This window comes from the organism of the source record quoted next, unplaced genomic scaffold, assembly GCF_019419815.1.
Source record: "Pyrus x bretschneideri cultivar Hongxiangsu unplaced genomic scaffold, Pyrus_bretschneideri_v1 Contig117, whole genome shotgun sequence".
NCBI lineage: Eukaryota > Viridiplantae > Streptophyta > Magnoliopsida > Rosales > Rosaceae > Pyrus > Pyrus x bretschneideri.
Window position 1 is genome coordinate 426,572 of NW_025999410.1, and position 20,959 is coordinate 447,530.

Sequence of the window (20,959 nt, forward strand, 5' to 3'; positions counted from 1 at the left end):
CGAAAATCCCCCATGGAAGAAGGGTTAGGGATTTTAGGCACAAGGGTAATTATAGTGGTGTTAAGCTCTCACAGTAACTGGTTGGAGTTGAAGAATTCCTGGACTGCAAGAATAATTTGATCACCAATTATAGGCCAAGCTTTTTGAAAGAAAAGGGCATTAAAGCCATCTGAGCCTGAGGCTTTATTAGGCTTCAAACTGAAACGCACCTTACGAATTTCTTCACCAGAAACCTCTCTTACCATAGCATATCAGAAGGAATAGGACTTGTGACAAGGTTAAAAGTAGCAAGGTTGACTTTAGAGGTCGGAAAAGAAAAGTCACAGCTAATAAGACTTTGAAAAAACCCCACAGCTTCATCTTTCATCTCCCTTTCAGCAGTAGTAATAGACCCATCATTTTTACAAATCGGGGCAATACAATTTCGGTTAGCCCACTTCTTAATAGAATTGTAGAAAAAAACAGAATCAATAGCAGCCTTAGCATTCTTAACTGTAAGAGAGACATGAAGGGAGGGAGCACATTTTAACTTCTTCAACTCGGCCTTAACAAGCTTTAGCTTCTTAGCTACCTAAAATTGATGGCAAACCTTGGATATGAGTATTAAAAGCTTGTGCATCAATAGCTAAAAAATTCTCATGGTTAGCATAGAAATTGAAGAATTTAAAAGGTGACTTTCTTTGAGTTTGGAAAATGCTCACAGGAACCACCCTTGGGTAGTGATCAGGGGCACCAGGAGGCAAAAAAATAGTAGAGCTATTGGGAAACATAGATAAGCAACCACTGTTGACAAGGACATGATCCAACTTGAAATAGATTACCATGCCATTGAATTGCTTATTGCACCAAGTAAGAAATTGACAAAAAAATATCAAATCATCAAGGCCAACATCAAGTAAACAACACCCAAACTCAATAATAGCATTAGACCTCAAATTAAAGCCCCCATTAATTTCCCAGTGAATCAAGCAACATTGAAGTCACCAAGGACAATCCAAGGGGCATCACAATGGAGTGTCTAAAGGAGCAAACATTAGCCCAAAGAGCCTTGCAATGATTTTCATCATTGGAGCCATAAATAAAGGAAGTATAAAAACTTTGCCCGTTAAAAGAATTTGAATCTAACAATGGATAGCTTAATCAATCTCCACCAAGTGAGAAACATAAAGAATGGTAGGATTCCAACCCACCAAAATTCTACCATTAACATGGCAATTGTAATTGTTGATGGTCATCCAATTCCGAAAGACAGATTAAGCAACAACATCAATATTATTCACACAAGCTCTAGTCTCAACCACACCAACCAAACAAAGCTTATTTGTATCGATGAAATTACGAACCTCGAGTTGCTTAGGAAGCCCATTTAGCCCCCTAGATTCCAACAAGCGAGATTAATCATTTGAGATTAAACGTGATCGATCATGGGCACTACAACCCTTACCACTAGCCTTAGCTGTACCTTTACTTTTATTATTCTTCTTTTTCTTCTTCTTATGGTGAAATCTCTGGGATGGGAAAACATCAATACCCTTACCCAGAATACGGTTAGGCCAACGATATGTATCCAAAGTGGTAGTGGCCTGAATTTCAGAGTCAAAGACATTCTCCAAAAAATCAAAGGCTTTTTCAGAGACATTTTCCAAAAATTCAAGGGCTTCAAACGAATTTGACACTGTCATAACATCCTCTGAAGGAAGGGTATTCTAACAGGACTAGAAGGGGAGAGTGGGGTTGAATAGCAAAATTATTCGCATGCAACAAGGCCTTCCCAATTCTACGCCCTTTTTTAAACTTAGGGGTTCTGAAAATTTCATGGTCAGTAGTAGGCAGTATTTCGGATGTTGCAATGGTGGGGATTTCAATAGGAGTAGGTTTAGGTTTGTGGGGACAAGAGGGTTCCAAATGACCAAACGTTTTACAATGAAGACAAATACGGGGTTTACACTGATTCTCAACTTTTACTTCCACAGAATGGGGAATTTCCCCTTCCTCCTTGTGTTGGACGTCAAGATTAAAGGAATCAATAAAAGGCTCAGAAACATCAACTTCCACAAATATTTCCTTCATGGTGGTGGTGCTCCTTGGTAGCAAATTTGCTCATCTTGCCATCGTATTGGGCCTTGTGGATCATCGTGGTAGGGCTGATTTTCGTCCTCCATCATTTGATGCGGATCTTTGAACGTAGAAACTTCTGTTCGCCGTGGTTTCCAGATTTCCCGTCACTGTATTTTTTCCCTCACCTCTATTCAAAGAATTAAAAAATTCAAGGAATAAGAAAGTATGAAAAAATTTACGAAAGAACGAGAAACACGAAACTTTGAATGCGAGAGTCTTCTTTGAGCGTGTGAATCAAACTCTCAATGAAAGTGAAGGAAATATTTGTGAAAACTAGTTCATTTGAGCAACATCTATGCATGCAATTAACAATTAAAAGGCGTAATCATGCTTGTATGCACTCAAAAACAAAACTTTACCCATAAAATTCAAAGCCTAGTAGTTGGGTGAACCAAGACTCAACTCAAGAACAAAGTGAGTTGAGAAATCTTATACCTTTGTTGATTCCTCTTTGCATAAGCAAAGGCTAATCACCCAAGGAAAGGGCCTTCATTCCTTGCTTCTTGGCTCCATGTATTTCTTGGAGGAGGATGGTTGAAAGGATTCTCCAAGTTCCCAAAATAGAGAACCTCTAATTTTTCCACACCAAGGAAAGCATTGATGAAGAGATGAGTGACCTAGGAAGAGATAGATGCTAGTAATCTCTTCCAAGGTGGCCGGCCTCCTAGAGAGTCAAGAGAGCTTTTGTTTTCATCTTTTCTCCAAAAAAAACCCTAAGGATGAAATAGCTATAAAGTTGCGCTTATACCACCTCACAATGTAGTGGCAAACTTGCAATTAAAGCAAGTTCACTACTCTTTCTCTATTTGGCCGGCCTTAAAGGTTTATAGGGCTTTCAAGCCCTTTGTATTTTCAAGTTGTCATACAACTTGACTTATTGGACTTGACATTCAAGTCCAATTGGGCCTTGCAACCCAAAACTAACCCGAAGTCTAAAATGAACTTATTCGTTTGATTAATCATCATATTAATTAATCCTTGCCATAAATAATTAAACCATTTAATTATCCTTCCTCATCTCCGTTATTTCTTCAATCTCTACCTTACACGGTGTACGATCCATTAGGTTCCTTTTAGCGAGGCAGTGGGCGATTATAACTCTTCATATCGATTGTGAATTGAAACTTACTTTCAATTCTCCCTTTAGTAATTATACACGTTTAGGGCTTCCACAAACCATGAGTGACACCTAGCCGTATGTCATGGTTACCCAAGCTAATCAGAAGAGGTGGATAACCTATTCAATTTAGGATTACAATGCAATACGGTCTTTCTCTAATACAATTCTCTTGACCACATTGTTTGGCTTGATAGTTTATTCATGTCTACTATCCAATGTGATTCTTTTACTTATATGATTACCTTGAATGTGATTTGGAACGACTTCCTAAATCTCATTCATACTCTGACTATAGATTCTTAAATAGAGTATTCTTCCTCAAACGGTTTGAAGGTTAGAGATCCCTTGTTGCGCATTCACTTGCCTCGATGGCTAAGTGGCTTAACCCCAACTATGTCATGGACACCCTCTGATGAAGTGACTTTGACATAGTCAAAGATTAAGGACCTAACCACAAGACAACTATGATGCCTCAAGTCAAAGGATTACTTTGCATTATCCTAATCATGAGTTTTCATGTGACATGAGTATGAGAACTCCTCATTGATCGTGTTCAATGGACTCATTCTCTATTGAGCACCTACATGCTTGTCTTGGTGTCAATCACATCAATGACTCGAGACCAGTCACTCTCCCTAAGAGAAGACATAGCACATACTGATCTTAACGGACTGTCAATGCCCAATTGGCAATCCTATGATCAGGAACGTTTAGGATATTTATACGAAAAAGAATGGTCTCATGTATCTAACTTCTTTAGATCACATTCTCCCAGTTGCATATTCCTTGGACTTATTGTTTAAGCACATAATATTTATATGAGACGGCTTAAAACAATAATTTTTGCCCTTTATATTAAAGTAGATTACTTTAACAAGTGAAATGTCCGTAAAGTGCCATTATATGATTGGTTTTAGGGCACATTTCCAACAGAAAGCACCAATTTGTGGATGCAAATTTCCGCCTTCTCCTTCTTGGACAAAAATGCACCTGCAAAACAATTAACACTTTAGGTCAAGGCCAAAAGCCTCACTCGCCCACGATGAATGAAGAGGGGCTTTGGCTGAAGAACCTCCGATGCCAAAGTTAGAATTTGAGGGAAAAGTGTTTAGAGAAATTTGGAGAATTTTTCTAGAGAGTTGGAATTAGGTTTTCAAAGACATGAAGTGGTATTTATAGGGGTTTGGCTGGCTCTCTTTGGAGAGATGAGAACTGGCCACATATGGTGGTTTTTGGTTGTAATTGCAAGATATTATGTCAACATAATATCTTGCAATCAATTAAAAAATTAATTAATTAATTAGGAAATTAATCAATTAATTTAGGTGATTAATCCTATTTTGAATGAATAATTGAAGGTTACCTTGTGGGGAGGATTTGATGAGGATGGATGAAATAGGTTTTGAATAAATACCTATTTTGATCACTTTTGACCTTGATTATACCATGATTGTCTGATGTTTGTGCGTAGAAGTTCCAGTGCGCCTTGAGGATAATATTATCATTTTCCACCCAAAAGTACACGTGTCGCCTCCATAGGCATGGTAGGGGCAGCCAAAAGCCACCCCGTCAAGGGTAACGAAGCCAAGGCCTACCTAAGGGAGGAAACCGAGCCCAGAAGCGCCTTAACCTCACTCATAAGGCCCCAAACTTCAAGAATAAGGGCAAAGCATCTGAAACCATGGATGCGGACATGTGCTATCGCTATGGTTCAAAGGACCATGGGTCCTGTGTTTGCCGAGATCCCCAAAAGGTTGTAGTTGAATATCATTCTTGTTGTAAGAAGTTTGAATCAAACTTTGTGCAAGTGGAAGAACCAGAGAGTACCAAGATAGAGGTTTTTGACTTTCAGGAGGATACCAACCCTGTGGAAGATTAGAATCTGGACATGAACAATTTTTAATTAAATTTTAGAATAATGGGGCCGAATTCCACCTAGTGGCCAACTCATCCCCCCCTTGTTTTTGGTTTAATTTTGAACAATTTCCTTTATGTTTGGATTATTTGTTGGTGATTTGTTTTTGGATATTAAGTTTTTATTAATTACCATCCTTGAATACGTAAATTATTTTGAATGGATATTTGTTTTAGAACTTTTATGCATAAGACCGATTCAAATTAATTTTTATTTCTAGGTATGACTTGTGGGAAAGTTAGTTGTCTAGCAGATAATGCAACCACGCACATCGTTTTGCGTGAACGTATCTATTTCACTAACTTCATACCTAAGAATACACCTCTGACAACCCTCTCAGGCCCATCCAACCTGATCGAAGGATACAATAAGTCACGTATAATGTTGTCCAATGGTACAATCTTAACCATTGATAAGGCACTTTATTCTCTACATTCTGGAAGAACATTGTTGAGCTTCAAGGATATTAGAAATAATAATTACCATACTAAAACCTATGTAGAAAACGGAGTTGAATTTCTATGCATCACTTCCTACGAATATGGCTAGAAGCGTATTCTAGAGAAGATAGAGCGTGTTCCGAGTGGTTTGTATACTACGACCATACACCATATAGAAAGCCACTATGTGGCTGGCCCTACCTCTGGGACCACGCACAAAATTACACTTTGGTATGATAGTTTAGGACACCTTGGACTATCAGCAATATGTCGTATCCTCAAATCATCACATAGGAATCCACTAACCTGAAGTTTAGGTTCGATTCAAGGAATCACATGTCAAACCTGCTCCATGGGAAAGCTCATTATTAAGCCTTCTTATGACAAGATTCCTTCGAATCCTTCTATTTTTCTACAAAGGATTCATGGGACAGTTATGGACCGATTCATCCTCCATGCAGACCATTTAGATATTTTAAGGTTTTGTTTGACGCTTCCACACGTTGGTCGCACGTGTGCTTGTTGTCCACAAAGAACGCTGCATTCTCCAAACTCTAGGCTCATGTTTTCAAGCTCAGGGCTTACCACCCTAATTATTCGATCAAATCTATTCGATTAGATAATGTTGGAGAATTTACATCTAAAACTTTGATGACAATTGCATGTCGGTTGAGGTTGAAATTGAACATCCAGTACGCCATGTTCACACCCAGAACAGCGTCGCAGAGGCATTCATTAAGCTCTTACAAATGATTATTCGATCATTGGTCATACGTACCAAGCTCTCAATCGTTGCTTGGGGCCATGCAATATTGCACTCAGGCATGTTAGTCCGCTTGAGGCTTGTTGCAACGCAACCATATAGTGCCCTTCAGTTGGTTACCGGATACGAACCCGACATATTGCATCTGCACATTTTTGGTTATGTGGTCTAAGTGCCAATTTCGCTGCCCTTATATACAAAAATAGGGCATCAGCGAAGGATGTGAATCTATTTTCAGATATGATTATCCTTCAATCATTCATTGCTTAGAACCTTTGATAGGCAATCTATTTACTGCTTGTTTCGCGGAATGTCACTTTTATGAGACAGTCTTCCCGTCGTTAGGGGGAGATAAGAATGTCAACGTTCCTGAAGAATGACGCGAATTATCGTGGACGACTCCCACTTTGTCTCATTTAGATCCCCACCCTGCTCAATCTAAGACTGAAGTGCAATGCATATTAGATCTTTAAAGCGTAGCTCAAAGCATGCCAGATGCTTTCACCGATCTAGCGCAAGTGACATGATCACATATTCTAGTTGCGAATGTGCTTGCAAAGATGGATGTACCAAATGTACCGACTTCCCTCATGGAGGCCCGGGATGCCACTTTGGCTAATCCATGTACATTAGCAGCAAGCCAATCATCTACCCCTACACACAAGAGTGGCAGACCACTTGGTTCAAAAGATACACACCCCTGGAAGAGGAAACCCACAACACAAGCCCCTGAAGAGTCTACCATGAATTCGACTGTCGCCTACTCATTCTATCCAACTTATGAGGAAATTCTAGATTACAGAATAGTCCTTGAAGAGACAAATCTACCTCCTGAGAATCGTGATTTCGGTCCATTATGCTAGCTTGGATGATGTTTAGTGTAAAAATGAGATGATCGTTGACGATGCATTAACATAGTGTCTAATTCAGTGATCGAAGCATCCGAGATAAATCTTTAAGTAGAAAAAGTTTACGAGGGCTTAATAGGGACTTAGACCATGACTTGTCCTGATATTACATTATGGTTACCAAGGCAGTAGCTACTGAGATCATGTTGAGCGATGACATTGAACACTATTCCGTTGATGAATGTCGACGTAGAACTGATTGGTCAAACTGAAAATAAGCAATCCAAGTCAAACTCGATTTGCTTGCGAAACATAAGGTGTTTGGATTTGTAGCTCTTACTCTGCCATATGTAAAAGCCCGCTGGCTACAAGTGGGATTTCGTTCGGAAGCGTAATGAGAAGAACAAAATTGTGCGTCACAAAACTTATCTTGTTGCGCAAGGCTTCTTACAATGCCCTAGGATTGACTATGATGAAATTTATTCATCCGTTATGGATGTGATTACTTTTCGCTACCTTATCAGTTTGGTAGTTTCTGAAAAACTGAGTATGTAGCTGATGGATGTAGTAACTGTGTATCTCTATAAGGATCTTGATACGGGCATTTATATGAAAGTTCCCAAAGGACTTACATTGACTAGATCAAATATTTCCCAACCCCGAAACACGCTCTCAATTCGACTGAGCGTTCACTCTATGGTTTGAAGCAATTCGGAAGAATGTGGTATAATCGTCTGAGTGAGTTTTGACTAGTCAGGGATATGTGAAGAATGAACTATGCCCTTGTGTGTTCATTAAGAAGTCACATTTCGGTTTTGCAATTGTTGTAGTATATGTCGATGACATGAATCTCATCAAAACTCCTGAAGAGCTCGCGAGAACTGTCACGCACATAAAGTCAGAATTTGAGATGAAAGATCTTGGAAATATTCAATATTGTCTCATTCTCAACATAGAGCACCGTTCGGATGGAATCTTAGTACATCAATCGAACTACACCCAGAAGGTGTTGCGGCTCTTTAATGAGGTTAAAGCGAAGCCTTTGAGTACTCCTATGGTTGTTCAATCGCTAGATGCAAAACAAGATCCCTTCCGTTCAAATGAGGATGATGAAGAAATTTTGGAGCCTAAAGTTCCTTATCTAAGTGCGATAGGCGCTCTATTGTACTTTGCTCAATGCACTAGACCCAACATCTCTTTCGTTGTTAATCTTTTGTTAAGATACAGTAATGCACCAACATGCAGACACTGGACTGGTATTAAAGACATCTTTCGCTACCTTAAGGGTACCATGGATTTGGGCTTGTTCATTTTCCCACTAGGTTTTTGCTACCTAACAAGGTTTTGACGGGGCACCCACCTTTGGTTGATCATATCCCTGATGACATCCCGTGGACATTTCATTTGACTTTGCATTACTCACCCATTTTTCCTTAGACTATGGATTTTTTCCCTACTTGGGTTTTTACCATAGCCTTAGGGATTTTTATTTTTTTATTTTATTTTTTTATTATTTTATTTTATTTTTTTTGAGACTTAGTTCCTTATGTAAGTTCCAACCTTATTGAGAATAGCGTGTTCCCATAATCAGTGTCGACGAGTTGACTTCCTCAACTACTACATGATGCCGAATCTACTTGAGTATTTATACACTCAAGGGGGAGTTATAAACTTATTATTTAAGTGTGATTGTGTAAATCCTAGATTAGATTTGATTCTAGTTATTCTTCCCTATTAGGACTTGTATTCCTTGGAGGAGAAGGATTTCTTCTCTCCATTATTACTATAAATAAAGGCACTGTGTAGTGGGAGTAACACATCTCTCTCTATATTTTCTCTATGCCACCGGTCCCCTCTCCCTGTCAGTTAAATATAGGCCACAACAGTTTTCAGTTTTTTTGAAAACTTTCAAGTCTTGTATGATAACCAAAAATAGTAATCGAGCAAACTTTAAAAAGAGTACAAACACAAACTAAAATTCAAAGGGTGGTACCATCCAAATGCCTCTCTCAAATTTCTGCAATCAAATTGAGTGAATTAAAAATAATCACCAAAAATTAACAAATGGTGTTTGAAAGGTAAAAAGAGATGTGTGAGTAGGTTGCAGTCTGCTGTGCCATTTTATGTGTCTCCTCCTTGTCTTATGACTTAACTAAGAGATATTTTTGTTAACTTTTATATTTGGCACTTAAAATTTAAAAAAATAATTCTAAAATACGAAGAAATACGTGAGCATCGTATGGAGGTCCGTTTCAAGGAAAACCTAGCAAAACTCTAGCACTCTTCATCTTTAGTTTTTTTTCCCTTGATGTTGGTTAACAAGGTGAGCAAAGCTCCCAATCTTTTCACCATCGTTGTATTGCTATTTTTTGTATACCAATTAAAATTTGAATGGAAACTTTAGCGTATTTTCTTGTGCAACACCTAGTTCAACATATCCAATCCTTGAGAGTTAACAACATACACACAATCTCAAGTGAATATGAATTCTCTCGATGAGCACCTAATACGAGTACTTGGCCGCCCTATCGGATAATTATAAAGTTCTTCATTCGCCTACTCAACTTTTCACCAGTTGGCAGCAGTATTCCGTTTCTTCGAATCGTTTTTTCTTCATGAGATTTATTGATTGTCATTTCGTTGGATAGCAACCTCTACACACACTTCAATGGCAAAGATGACACCGTTCATGATGACCACCACGACGGATCCGCCATCCAAATTGTTTGAAGTCCGATCCTTCACCCCGGTCGTTTTACCATATGCTGCTTGCGTATTTCTTCGTATTTTTAGATTTTTTTTTTTTGTAATTTTTAAATACTAAATGAAAAATTTCAGAGAGTAATCACTTAATTAAGTAATTAAACGTGTCAAAATGTTAGCAAGAAAACAAAATGAAAAACGTAAAAGGGACAGACACAAATAATAGAAAACCGCCAAAAAAAATCCGGGTATCTCCCCGCGGCGCCTACATTCATGATTCATTCATTGGACAGCAGCTTCCGTTTCCCTGCTCATCTCCAAATCTGTCGTACCTTTACTCAAACACTCTATCAAAATCCAAATCTCTCTCTCTCTCTCTCCCCTAAAACACATGATCGCCGCTAATTCTCCGCTCAATTCCGCAATCCTCACCCTCCGCACCGCCGACCCGACCCGAAAGCACTGCTCTTTCGAGCCCCTGTGTTCCAGCAACCACCTAAGTTTTAGCTCCTCCGAGCGTGGGTTGTGCATCACTCGGACCCGGATGGACTTGCTCCGCCGATTTGTTACCGGAGGATGCGTCCGTGACCCCGATCGCCAGGGGATAAAGGTGGAGATCGATAGCGGCGGCAAAGATGTATTTGCCGCCGACCCCAAGGGCAGCGGCGTGCCGGAACATCTAGTCATAATGGTCAATGGAATCATCGGCAGGTACCTCTTCTTCCCAATTTTTTCAATAAATGCATGTGTAGAATTATAGTGTAACATTATGTGATAATATTGAGCTGCCATATCAGTAGAGAAGTGGATTTGTGGTAAATCTAATGGCAAGATGATTTATGTATGTTATTGACTAGGCTAGACCGATACAGAAACTTGGGTTCGTATTGTGCTCAACTCGCAAAAGAGATACGCCAAAATCGAACAAAATATCGAGCTTGTTAAAATCAATCTCAACTTTGTATAGGCAGTTCAAGTTTCATCAGGTCGAGATCACTTTAGTTTGACTTGAGTGACGGATAATTCAATTGAGCTTGACTTGTAAGAATCGTTGTTTTCTCGTGTCCAAACCAAGCCAAGATGAGCTCAGGATTGGCTCATCCTATATACAAAGCAAACCAAGCTCAACCTCGGAAAGCAATGCTCAACCCGAGCTTGACTCCAGCGTACTTCAGTCAAGCCAGGCCTAATCATCCCAATACTTAGCTTGATTTAGATCATTTACACCCCTCTGCATTGCCTCTTTGGGAATCTCATTGGTTTAACATAAGTAGAGCCTTGCATAAAAACAAAAACTACATAAAACGCTGTAGCGCTCAAACCTGCCCTCAAAGAGGATGTGCAGATGAACAAGAGTTGAATCTCATCCCTTAAATCATTTTTGTGCCCGTACTTTGTGTGCCGATCTGTGGTTTCAAATAGTTATTCTTCCTATGTTTGAGCTTTTGACAGACTTCTCTTCAAATATCAGTCTCTATTTAATTGAAGATATTCTCATTTTAAGGCCTCGCTTGGTGTCTAGAACCTTATTGGAATGGATAACCCACAGCATTGAAGGTATGTTTGAAGGAAGAAATGAATGAATTTTGTCCAACTTGAATGTAGGTGGATTACTTATTAAGAAAATTTCTCCATTCCAATCATTAACCAAAATGGTAGGATTAGGAGGGATAAGTTTTCATGTCTAATGCCCTCGAAATGAAAAATCATTAACCTCTACCTTCAATATACCTTGAATATAGTGAGTTATCTATTCCAATTCAATCCTAGAGACCAAGCGAGACCTAAATTCTTATTTTTGTCCTTCCCTGACAAATATTTTCTTTGTCATTTTGTAAACCTTTTTTTTTTTTTTTCTTTTTTTGCATGTCATGTGAAATTTTTTTTCCACGATTTCAGTGCTTCAGACTGGAGATACGCCGCAGATCAGTTTGTGAAAAAGCTTCCTGATAAAGTAATTGTGCACCGTGAGTGCTTCTTTTCACTTATGATTTATTTCTTACATGTGTGCCGAAGAGTCTTAATCTCCAACCGAAGATTGGCCAGAAGGCTCATTTTAGCCTTGTCACTAAAAACCATCTCCAACCGAGGGTCAAAGAGCGAAACATAATTTATTATTTAAATTTAAAAACTACAACAACTTAAATTTAAAAACTACAACTAAATTTTAAAAAATACAACTTAAATTTAATAACTACAACTAAAATTTAAAAAATACAACATATGTGAGAGGTTTTATTTAGAGTACTAAAAAAAAAAAAAAGGGGAAGTGGGTGGGAGATTCCCACATCGGCTGTGGGAGAGGAAGTAGGAAACAAAAATAAAAAAGAAGTGGGAGTCCCACATCGGGGGAGTGTAAAAAAAAAAACAAAGGAAGTGGGTGGCAGTCCTAGATCGGCAGTGGGAGAAACTTGAGCAACCTCCAAAGCTTATAAAAAGAACACCCAAGGCTTTAGTTAAACATACTTTGTGGGCCTATAATTAAATATTCTTTAAAACATTTTGGCCCAAAACCTTTACTTAAACATTTGTGTAAATAAATAAATATATAAAAAAATAAAAAATTATAACGGCTAGTTGACATCAATAAATAGCCGTTGGAAATTTGAAATCCAGCCCAACTGAGGGCTGGCTGGCTGGCTGGATTGGGCTAACCGGTTGGCCCTTTGGCCCTTTTAGATTCCGTGGGGCCCACGAGCCTTCTAGTCTGGCCCTCAGTTGGAGATGGTTTTCGGGCTATTTTCGGCCCTCTGACCCTCTAGACCCTTCGGTTGGAGATGGCCTAAGTATCTTAGTATATTTCCAATTTGTAAAATTTATTGAACGGGGAGGGTCAAGTTTAAAAATCCTGTTTCCAAGTCCCTTTTGTATCTAATATCTGTTAGTGATTGAAACTTGTAAATATGCAAGCTCCTCCTTGTTTGCTGCAAATTTACTTTAGGAATCATATTATTTCCAAAGTACATGATCTGTCTGACCTAGAATTTTCCCAGCAGGTAGTGAATGTAACTCTTCAAGACTGACATTTGATGGTGTTGACTTGATGGGTGAGAGGCTAGCTGAAGAGGTATTTGGTAATAGCATATTAGTCCGCATATTTTAGCATAGCATGCCTTGGTTTATGATACCAAAGTGGGCATTTTTTGAACCATAATAAAATGCTTATGGTACTCACCAGTGTATAAGAAAACTGCAAAGATAAATCTCAATATTATAAAGTTATTTATTTCAAACTTTGGGCAAATGTTAAATTCCATAGCTAAAAATAATGCAGGTATTAGCTGTCGTCAGAAAGAGGTCTGAGGTGCGGAAAATATCTTTTGTGGCTCATTCCTTGGGGGGTTTGGTTGCAAGGTATGCCATCGGAAGGCTGTACAAACCTTTTCCAAAATCAGAACCCTCGGGTCAAAATGGTAATTGTGTAATTGAAGGGCATACAAATAAGTTGACACAATCCATTGACCAGCCTCACCATGGTACAATTGCTGGACTGGAAGCAATGAACTTTATAACAGTCGCAACACCACATCTTGGTTCAAGGGGAAATAAACAGGCAGGAAATTCTTATTTTCTTCATATTTGCTATGGATAAACAAAATTGAGCAATTTACGCACACAAATGATGACTATATAAAATGTAGTGATGAAAAGTAGCTGCGAATTGAAGAATTCCTTTTATTACTTTCATTCTACATTAGAGAATCTTGTAAGAAAATATGGAAGGAGTCTTGTGAACGTAAATTTTTTAACTTTGTTTCCGCAGCTCCCTTTTCTCTGTGGTCTTCCTTTTCTCGAGAGAAGAGTTTCTCAAACTGCACACTTTATTGTTGGGAGATCTGGGAAGCATCTCTTCCTAACAGACGATGATGATGGCAGACCTCCTCTTCTTCTTCGAATGGTTAACGACTGTGATGACCTAAAATTCATGTTAGTATTAGTATGTCCATAATTCTCCATGATATCCCGAAAGATTGAATTATAATAATTTTTAGATGGTAATATATATTTTTCTTGCCTGTGCAGATCGGCTTTACGTGCATTTAAGCGCCGTGTAGCATATGCTAATGCAAATTATGATCGTATCCTTTTTCCTGTTTATTTTGCTATTAAAATCTGATTATATGGTATATTTGCATATTTTCACTTTGGAACCAGTTGAACTTGTTTATGCTGACTTAATTTCAAGATATGGTTGGGTGGAGAACATCATCAATCCGGCGTCAAGATGAACTTCCAAAGGTAAGCCTTCTTGTTTTCTCTTCAATTGCCTATCAAGGTGTGCCTATCTGTTATGGTTCCAAACTGACTCCATTTTATTGTTCTGTTTTTTTTCCTTCAATTCTTATTTGCAGTCCAATCTACTTGTAACCAATGAGAGATATCCACATATCGTATATATCAAGCGAGAAACTTTTGATGATATTCATATGAAAGCTTCTTCATCTGCTCATGACGTAAAAATAGACTTGGAAGGTTTGTCAAACTTATCTTCTGAGTTGTGCGTAACTATTGGAAAAAAATTACAACCTGAGCTTTGGCCCAAATGGTGATGAGGGATGAGTGGGGACTAGTTGAATCCTAAGTTTATTTCTTTCCACCAAGGTTATGAGGACATACGTTTTCAATTTATGTGGACTCAGTGCTTTAAAAATTGAAAGTTGATCTTGTTAGCAATTGGTGTGTTATGTAAATACTCTTCATGTTATGTCAGCAGTCGGCACATATAGATACTTCTTGAACATTCCGTAAATGTGTTGCACACACTATCTATATGCATCATAGTTGGTGATCCACATTCGTGGATCATTTATTATGTGTTCTGTTACGATCACAACCAAAAAACATACTGGCTACTTCTATGGATTGGAAGAGAAAGGTGGTGGAAAGTAATAGTGTGGTTTGGCAGTTATTTGGATAAGGGAAAAAGAGGAGTGGTCGTCAGGGGAAGCACAGAGTATTGTTTCTTATTATATGTATTCATCACCGAATACATATTAATTTTCCTTTCCAGCATGCATCTTATGGCTGTTACAAGTATTTTCTCTGCGTCCCTTATTATTGACCTCGTGACAGAGTATTGTTTCTTATTATGATTTTCATATATTCAAAGTTTACTTTCAGTTTTAAGTAGCGTTTGTCCTTTCCTGTGTGTAGAGGAGATGATTAGAGGTCTTACTCAGATACCTTGGGAACGTGTGGATGTCAGCTTTCAAAAAAGTACACAACGATACATCGCTCATAATACCATTCAGGCAAGTTTTGGTTGGCCCCATTAATACTCGTAAAGTTCCCAATTAGCTATACTAGTAACTAGTAACAACATAGTCTCGTAAAGAAGCGTGTTGTGTTCTGTGTTTTCTTTTTCTTACATGTATCTATTCCCTCATACATACAGGTGAAGAGCTATTGGTTGAATTCTGATGGTGCGGATGTGGTTTTCCATATCATAGATTACTTCCTTCTCTAAGGGCTTGTAGAAGTTTTTATTTTTTAGTTTTTCTGATTGGCGATTCAACAACGGATTAGACTGCTACTTTATTGTAATTTTTATCATTTATAAAGCTTATCAGGTACATTGCCCACCTTGAAGGTAATGTGATGTATATTTGACGTCAAATGTAAATGCAGAGATGTGTAATTTTTCACTATGGTTTCAAGCCAGTTCCGAAATGTCAGCTCCTACGTGAACGCATGTACAAGGTCTTGTAACGTGAGGCTCTCCACCTTAAGGTCCGTTTGATTACCATTTTGTTCTTAGTTTTCATTTTTTGGGTGCTCGAGATATTAGGAAGGTATATGGGTAAAACAATGGATGAAGAAGAGGGATTGATTTTGTGCAATTTCCTCTACATTCCTTCAGTTCTCTATATCCCTCATTTCTCCCATGTATTTCCCTCAACCTCAACACAAAAATGAAAAACTCAAAGCGAAAACGCTTATCAAATGAACCCTTCAGACAACAGAGACAATTCCTGAAAGTTAGAAAATCACTGTGTGTTGGATAAGAAACTAGAGTTGATGCTCAAGGAAAAGTTGGAATTTTGTACGGTTGGCATGTAAATCTTGGGATTTAGGAGATGTTTACAACTAAGATTTTAAGGGAGTTGGAAAGCGTAGCTGTACGTGGAAGAAAACGTAGACATTGCCACTACCGCCATTGTCAGCTTATAACCACCCAAGGTTGCACTTTTACGAACACTCCAACTTTCAGGGGTATGCGGTGCCAAACGTGGAACAGAGTTGCACGAATCAGAGATCACACGGATTCTGTTCCACGCGAATTAGATTCGTGCAACTCTGTACCAAACTACTATAATCGATTGCGTTTGAAAGTTTCAGAAACATGTCCTTGCTTGGATATGAAATCTCTCTCTGGAGAATTTCGGGAAAATTAATATTTATTTACTTTCAAATACAGTACAAATGGAGAATCACAAACACTGTGATCCCCTGTCATCTTTGACAACTTATTTTGTATCAAAGGTGAATGGGAAATTGTTAAAATTAAATACACAATAAAATTTGAATTTTGAAGCAAGCAAGAAACGTTCCTCTTCTTTCTTTTCTGCTTGCAAGGAGAAAGCTTTGCAAAAGAATCAGGTTTTTCTACTCTAGATTTACATCTTCCTTTACGATCCATCAGGAACTTGGTCTTGAACGGAAAAAAAGAAGCTCGTCAAGACGATGAATAACCGCGGTAGTCTTTGATTGTTCTGTAATTCGTCTCCTCAGAGCTGCATATAATTATCGAAAATACAACTAGTCAGCCAGCTGCAGCAATCTATGGTATACCGTTATCTTTCTTGACACATTGCAGAATGGTTTCGGTTTACCGTTCTTTTTCTTCGATACTTTCTCTATCGGTGTTGACAGCCTCAGATTCTTGCTTCGGTGATGAAGCAGCGGCTTTGTCTGTCAGCTGACTTGATAAACTTTTACAGAACTGAGATCATTTTCAACAGAATATTGTCTCAGTAAGTAAACATTTTTTTATCATAAGTGCATATTTAGCTAACGGATATGGTGATCATACTTCTTTGTACGGTCTAAGCTCCCCTGCAGATCTTGATATTTCAACGACGCAATTCGTAGGAGCAACTTCAATCACCTGCCATTTTCGCCTGGATGGTCAGAGATCGAACTTAAAATCCTCTATTCACGACTCATTCCAATGTATGGCAATTTCTTACCTCTGCTGATATGTCAATATATGATCTACAGCATCTAGTCATAATCTGTTTTGCATGCATTTTCATCTGATGAAAAAATAAAAATAAAAATCACCATTAGTTGGCAGGAAAGAACTTTGATAAGCAGATGAAGAGGCAATCGAATATGATTTCCGTGTACCCTGAAGTTGTTTGTTCTTGCTACTGAAAGGCTCGCATCTGTTGCAGCAGCTTCTATTTTCTTCATGGTTTCAGTAATGGTATGCTTGGATCCAATCCTTGTTTTCTGCTTGTTCTCGTCCTAAATTAAGAGTACGGTTCAGCATTATTACACGTTATAAGCGAGAAAAAAAGAAAACAAACAAAAACAGTAGGATTATAAATATTTTAGGATATCTTTTCCTCCATTGTGAACTTGCCTGTTCCTCGAAGAGACCTGACAGATCGAGATCATTTGACATGGCTATCAATTGGAATGCATTTATAAAACTTGAGGATCTTGGAATTTTTGTCTCCGCCACGTTCTCCTGCAAGGAACAAATAACAATTGTACAAAATCAGATATGTATATGCAGTGAAGGTGAGATTCTAGCATTTTTCTCCGTGTTACAATCATGCGGAGCTTTTACCTCAATCGAATCAAATGCAGCATTAACATCATCAAGGTAGATTTTTTCGTCACTATCATTTCCATATGTGGCCACATAATCTTGTTGAAACCATTCATTTTCGATGATCTCTGGTATCGTTATCCGCTGCATTGATAAAAGGAACACATATATGAGGCCGTGTAATGAATCCCAACACGCTATCGCAAAATGCTTAAGAGTGTGGAATTTAAGCATCAGAGCTATACCGTTCTAGGATTTGGATCAAGTATTCTGGAGATGAGCTTCTTCTGGCTTTCTGTAAACCACCGCGGAATTGTGTATTCTGCTCTGGATATCTTTTTGTATAAGCTCATAAGGCTAGATTCATCAAATGGTAGATGACCAGCTAATAATTCGAAAAGAATCACTCCAGAAGACCAAACATCTGCAGCTGCTCCATCGTACACCTTACTCAGGATCAGCTGTTCACGAGTATTGATATCGTCAAACCATCTGATGAAATGAAACTCAGGGTATGACTTTTGTATGTATCTATAACCTGCATACCTCGGGAGCTACATAACTTGGAGAGCCGCATTTTGTCGACAAAAGGTCACCAGGCTGTCGATCATCAAAGTTTCGCGCAAGCATCAACACAAATCGTCAGATTTCAATAGTAAAATTAAAATAACTGAACAACGGCTCGAGAACATAAGGATTTATGCGGCTACCTTACGCAGTGCGCTGAGTCCAAAATCGGACATCTTCAGCGTTCCATTACTGGCTAGAAGCAAGTTTTCAGGCTGTATACGACAGCATAGTCAGTTGAGGAAGCTCCAATTGTGAAAAAAAATGTTGTAAATTTAGGTTTTACTCACCTTTAGATCTCTGTGATAGACACCTCTGTTGTGACAGTAGTCCATTGCATCAATCAATTGCTGAAACAGCTTTCTTGCCTCCCCTTCACTAAATCTTTTGGCATACAACTTTTTAAGAGTTTGAAACAAAATTAGATAAACTTGTTCACTTCAATCAAAAGCAACCCGAATCACCAGATTTAAAATCGGACTCGAAATGTAAACTAATCTCACCATCTTGTCTGAGAGTTGACCTCCAGATACATATTCCATAACTATGTAAATTTTTGTCTTTGTTCCTATGACCTGTAAGTGAAAATTTTGAGAAACAAAAAGATCACTATTAATTCAAGAAAAAATTGATGCAAAATATGTTCAACCGATAATCTTTTAACGCGTTAAGATACATACCTCGTGAATGCGAACAATGTTGGAGTGGTTGAGAAGCTTCATTGTTCTAATTTCTCTCTGGACCTGTAATTTTGGGCAACAATTTGTTCTGTTTTTCTTTAATTTCTCCAAAACAATAAATCAAAAAGAAGAAAAAATGAAAGGTTTGGAAATATGCCTGATTCTTGAGATTGGTTTGCATCACCATATGCTTATCCAGGATCTTGATTGCAACATACTTGCCATTGGTGCTGTCGAGTGCCAACTTCACCTTGGCGAAAGTACCTTCTCCAATCGTTCGCCCGAGCTGGTACTTCCCTACGTTGCTGGCAACTCCCATGTTTCTGAAGCGAATTCTCAGAGAAACCAAATCATAAACTAATGCGACGTGCTCCCGCTTCTTGTATGCCAACAAACAATTTATTCTTGTTCCTAAATAAATCTCCTGCAAATGTTTCTTGAATTGTTATATGACCGCCGCTGCTGCAACTCTTGTTTGAATATTGAATGGAACAAATCAAACTTGGCAAGTAGTTCGCGTTTATTTGTAGTAGCTGCCATTCCATACTTATGGTGCTGAATTGGTGACATTAAATAATTTGATATTATGAGGGCTACACTTCGGTGACTAGTTGTGGTTCTTAAATAATGCTAGCTACAAAGGAAGAAGAGTTTCCCATTTTGTTTGACAGTTTGGCAGTTTGAGAGAGAGAGAGAGAGAGAGAGAGAGAGAGAGAGACAGAGAGAGAGAGATAGAGAGAGAGAGACAGAGAGTCGCTGCATGGAAATGACTGGCTTGGCTAGTTGGTATGAACTGTGAACGTGTTTTGAATGGAAGGTAGCCGTTGATATCTGGGGCCATATAGAAAGGGTTTTCACTTGGAAATTTCTGTCTTTTATTTTTTTATTTAAGAAAATTATCAACCACTTAATGCTACAGTCTAGTAGTATTCTTTTTAACTTGGTAGTGCAAATAGTTGTATAAAAAAATGAATACTATTTAGACACGTAATGCTAGGGATATCATATTTTTGTGAGGTCACATTGCAATTAATTTGTATTGCCTCTCTCTACTATAAATGAACCTCACTATTATTAGTGCTATCCATACATCCTCTCAATTATTTAGCGTCAAGTCGAATAAATTAAAGAAGATTAATGACAAAAAATTAACAAGAAGGTGTTAGAGGTAAAAAAATAAGTGTGAATATTATCCTTATTATTATTATTACAACAATAAGGATAGATAATTACTCTAATTTCATCTTAACTCGGAAAGTGATTTGAACTTGATTGCAGCTTGGTGGAGCACACTATTCTAGCAAACTTATCTAAGCTCAAATTTACATCTTTTTTGTTTCGGTCAAGCCCAAATTTACATCGATTTTATGAATTTTGGAATATAAAAGGTTTTCATATGGATAATAAGTCAAGGACAAGAGGGACCCATAGATTAGAATGATGGTGAGCAAAACCAAACACAATTGTGTAACACAACGTTGTTATCAAAGGAAATACAACCGCCCAACCAAGCGTGGGTCATATATTTAACAAAATGAAGTCATACTAATGGAAATGGTTGGATATGGTTTTTTTTCAATGCAATTGGGAAATTAAAGGAAACCCGGAAATTAATTAAATTTGACTCAATCGTCAATACTACTGAACTGGTCAATGATAAGTTTGACGAAGAACTATCGCACACCAAACGTTTTGCGTTTTCCTTTTTGATTTTGTCCACATGACCAAAGAAAAGAGATTTATATGGCTATAAATTTACTTTAATCCTAATCGTCCGATGGTAGCTAGCTTTTCCATGGTAAGATGCATGGGAAATACTAGTGGCCTTTTGCTTTATCATTTGAAGCGTTAAATATTTAGCTTTTAGCCCACTCTGATTAATTTTATGAATATTTTAATTTAAAAAAATTTAAATTCAGATAAATATTGGGTGGAGTCCACTCTGATTTCTGGGCTAAATTTTGGGGCAAATTTGGCATTGGCTTAGCATTTCGCATTTAGCCCAAAATTTCCCCTTGGATTGGA

The 20,959-nt window shown here is 38.0% G+C and overlaps 2 protein-coding genes across 2 annotated transcripts; one reads left to right on the forward strand and one right to left on the reverse strand.

Annotated features, from left to right (window-relative positions):
- Nucleotides 1–10,128: 10,128 nt before the first annotated feature.
- On the forward strand, nucleotides 10,129–15,552 carry LOC125474063. Its single transcript, XM_048577495.1, has 10 exons — nucleotides 10,129–10,618; nucleotides 11,807–11,874; nucleotides 12,904–12,974; nucleotides 13,182–13,460; nucleotides 13,671–13,834; nucleotides 13,931–13,986; nucleotides 14,094–14,146; nucleotides 14,260–14,380; nucleotides 15,062–15,159; nucleotides 15,303–15,552. Exons 1-10 carry the CDS (start codon nucleotides 10,299–10,301, stop codon nucleotides 15,372–15,374), a joined length of 1,302 nt encoding a protein of 433 aa, XP_048433452.1. The 5' UTR covers nucleotides 10,129–10,298; the 3' UTR covers nucleotides 15,375–15,552.
- A 735-nt stretch (nucleotides 15,553–16,287) lies between these two features.
- On the reverse strand, nucleotides 16,288–19,282 carry LOC125474062 (CBL-interacting serine/threonine-protein kinase 21). Its single transcript, XM_048577494.1, has 14 exons — nucleotides 19,092–19,282; nucleotides 18,935–18,997; nucleotides 18,758–18,829; nucleotides 18,545–18,652; nucleotides 18,398–18,469; nucleotides 18,234–18,287; nucleotides 17,933–18,148; nucleotides 17,706–17,831; nucleotides 17,496–17,603; nucleotides 17,258–17,377; nucleotides 17,098–17,163; nucleotides 16,941–17,015; nucleotides 16,741–16,850; nucleotides 16,288–16,641 (listed from the first exon to the last, which is right to left on the reverse strand). Exons 1-14 carry the CDS (start codon nucleotides 19,251–19,253, stop codon nucleotides 16,584–16,586), a joined length of 1,410 nt encoding a protein of 469 aa, XP_048433451.1. The 5' UTR covers nucleotides 19,254–19,282; the 3' UTR covers nucleotides 16,288–16,583.
- Nucleotides 19,283–20,959: the final 1,677 nt, after the last annotated feature.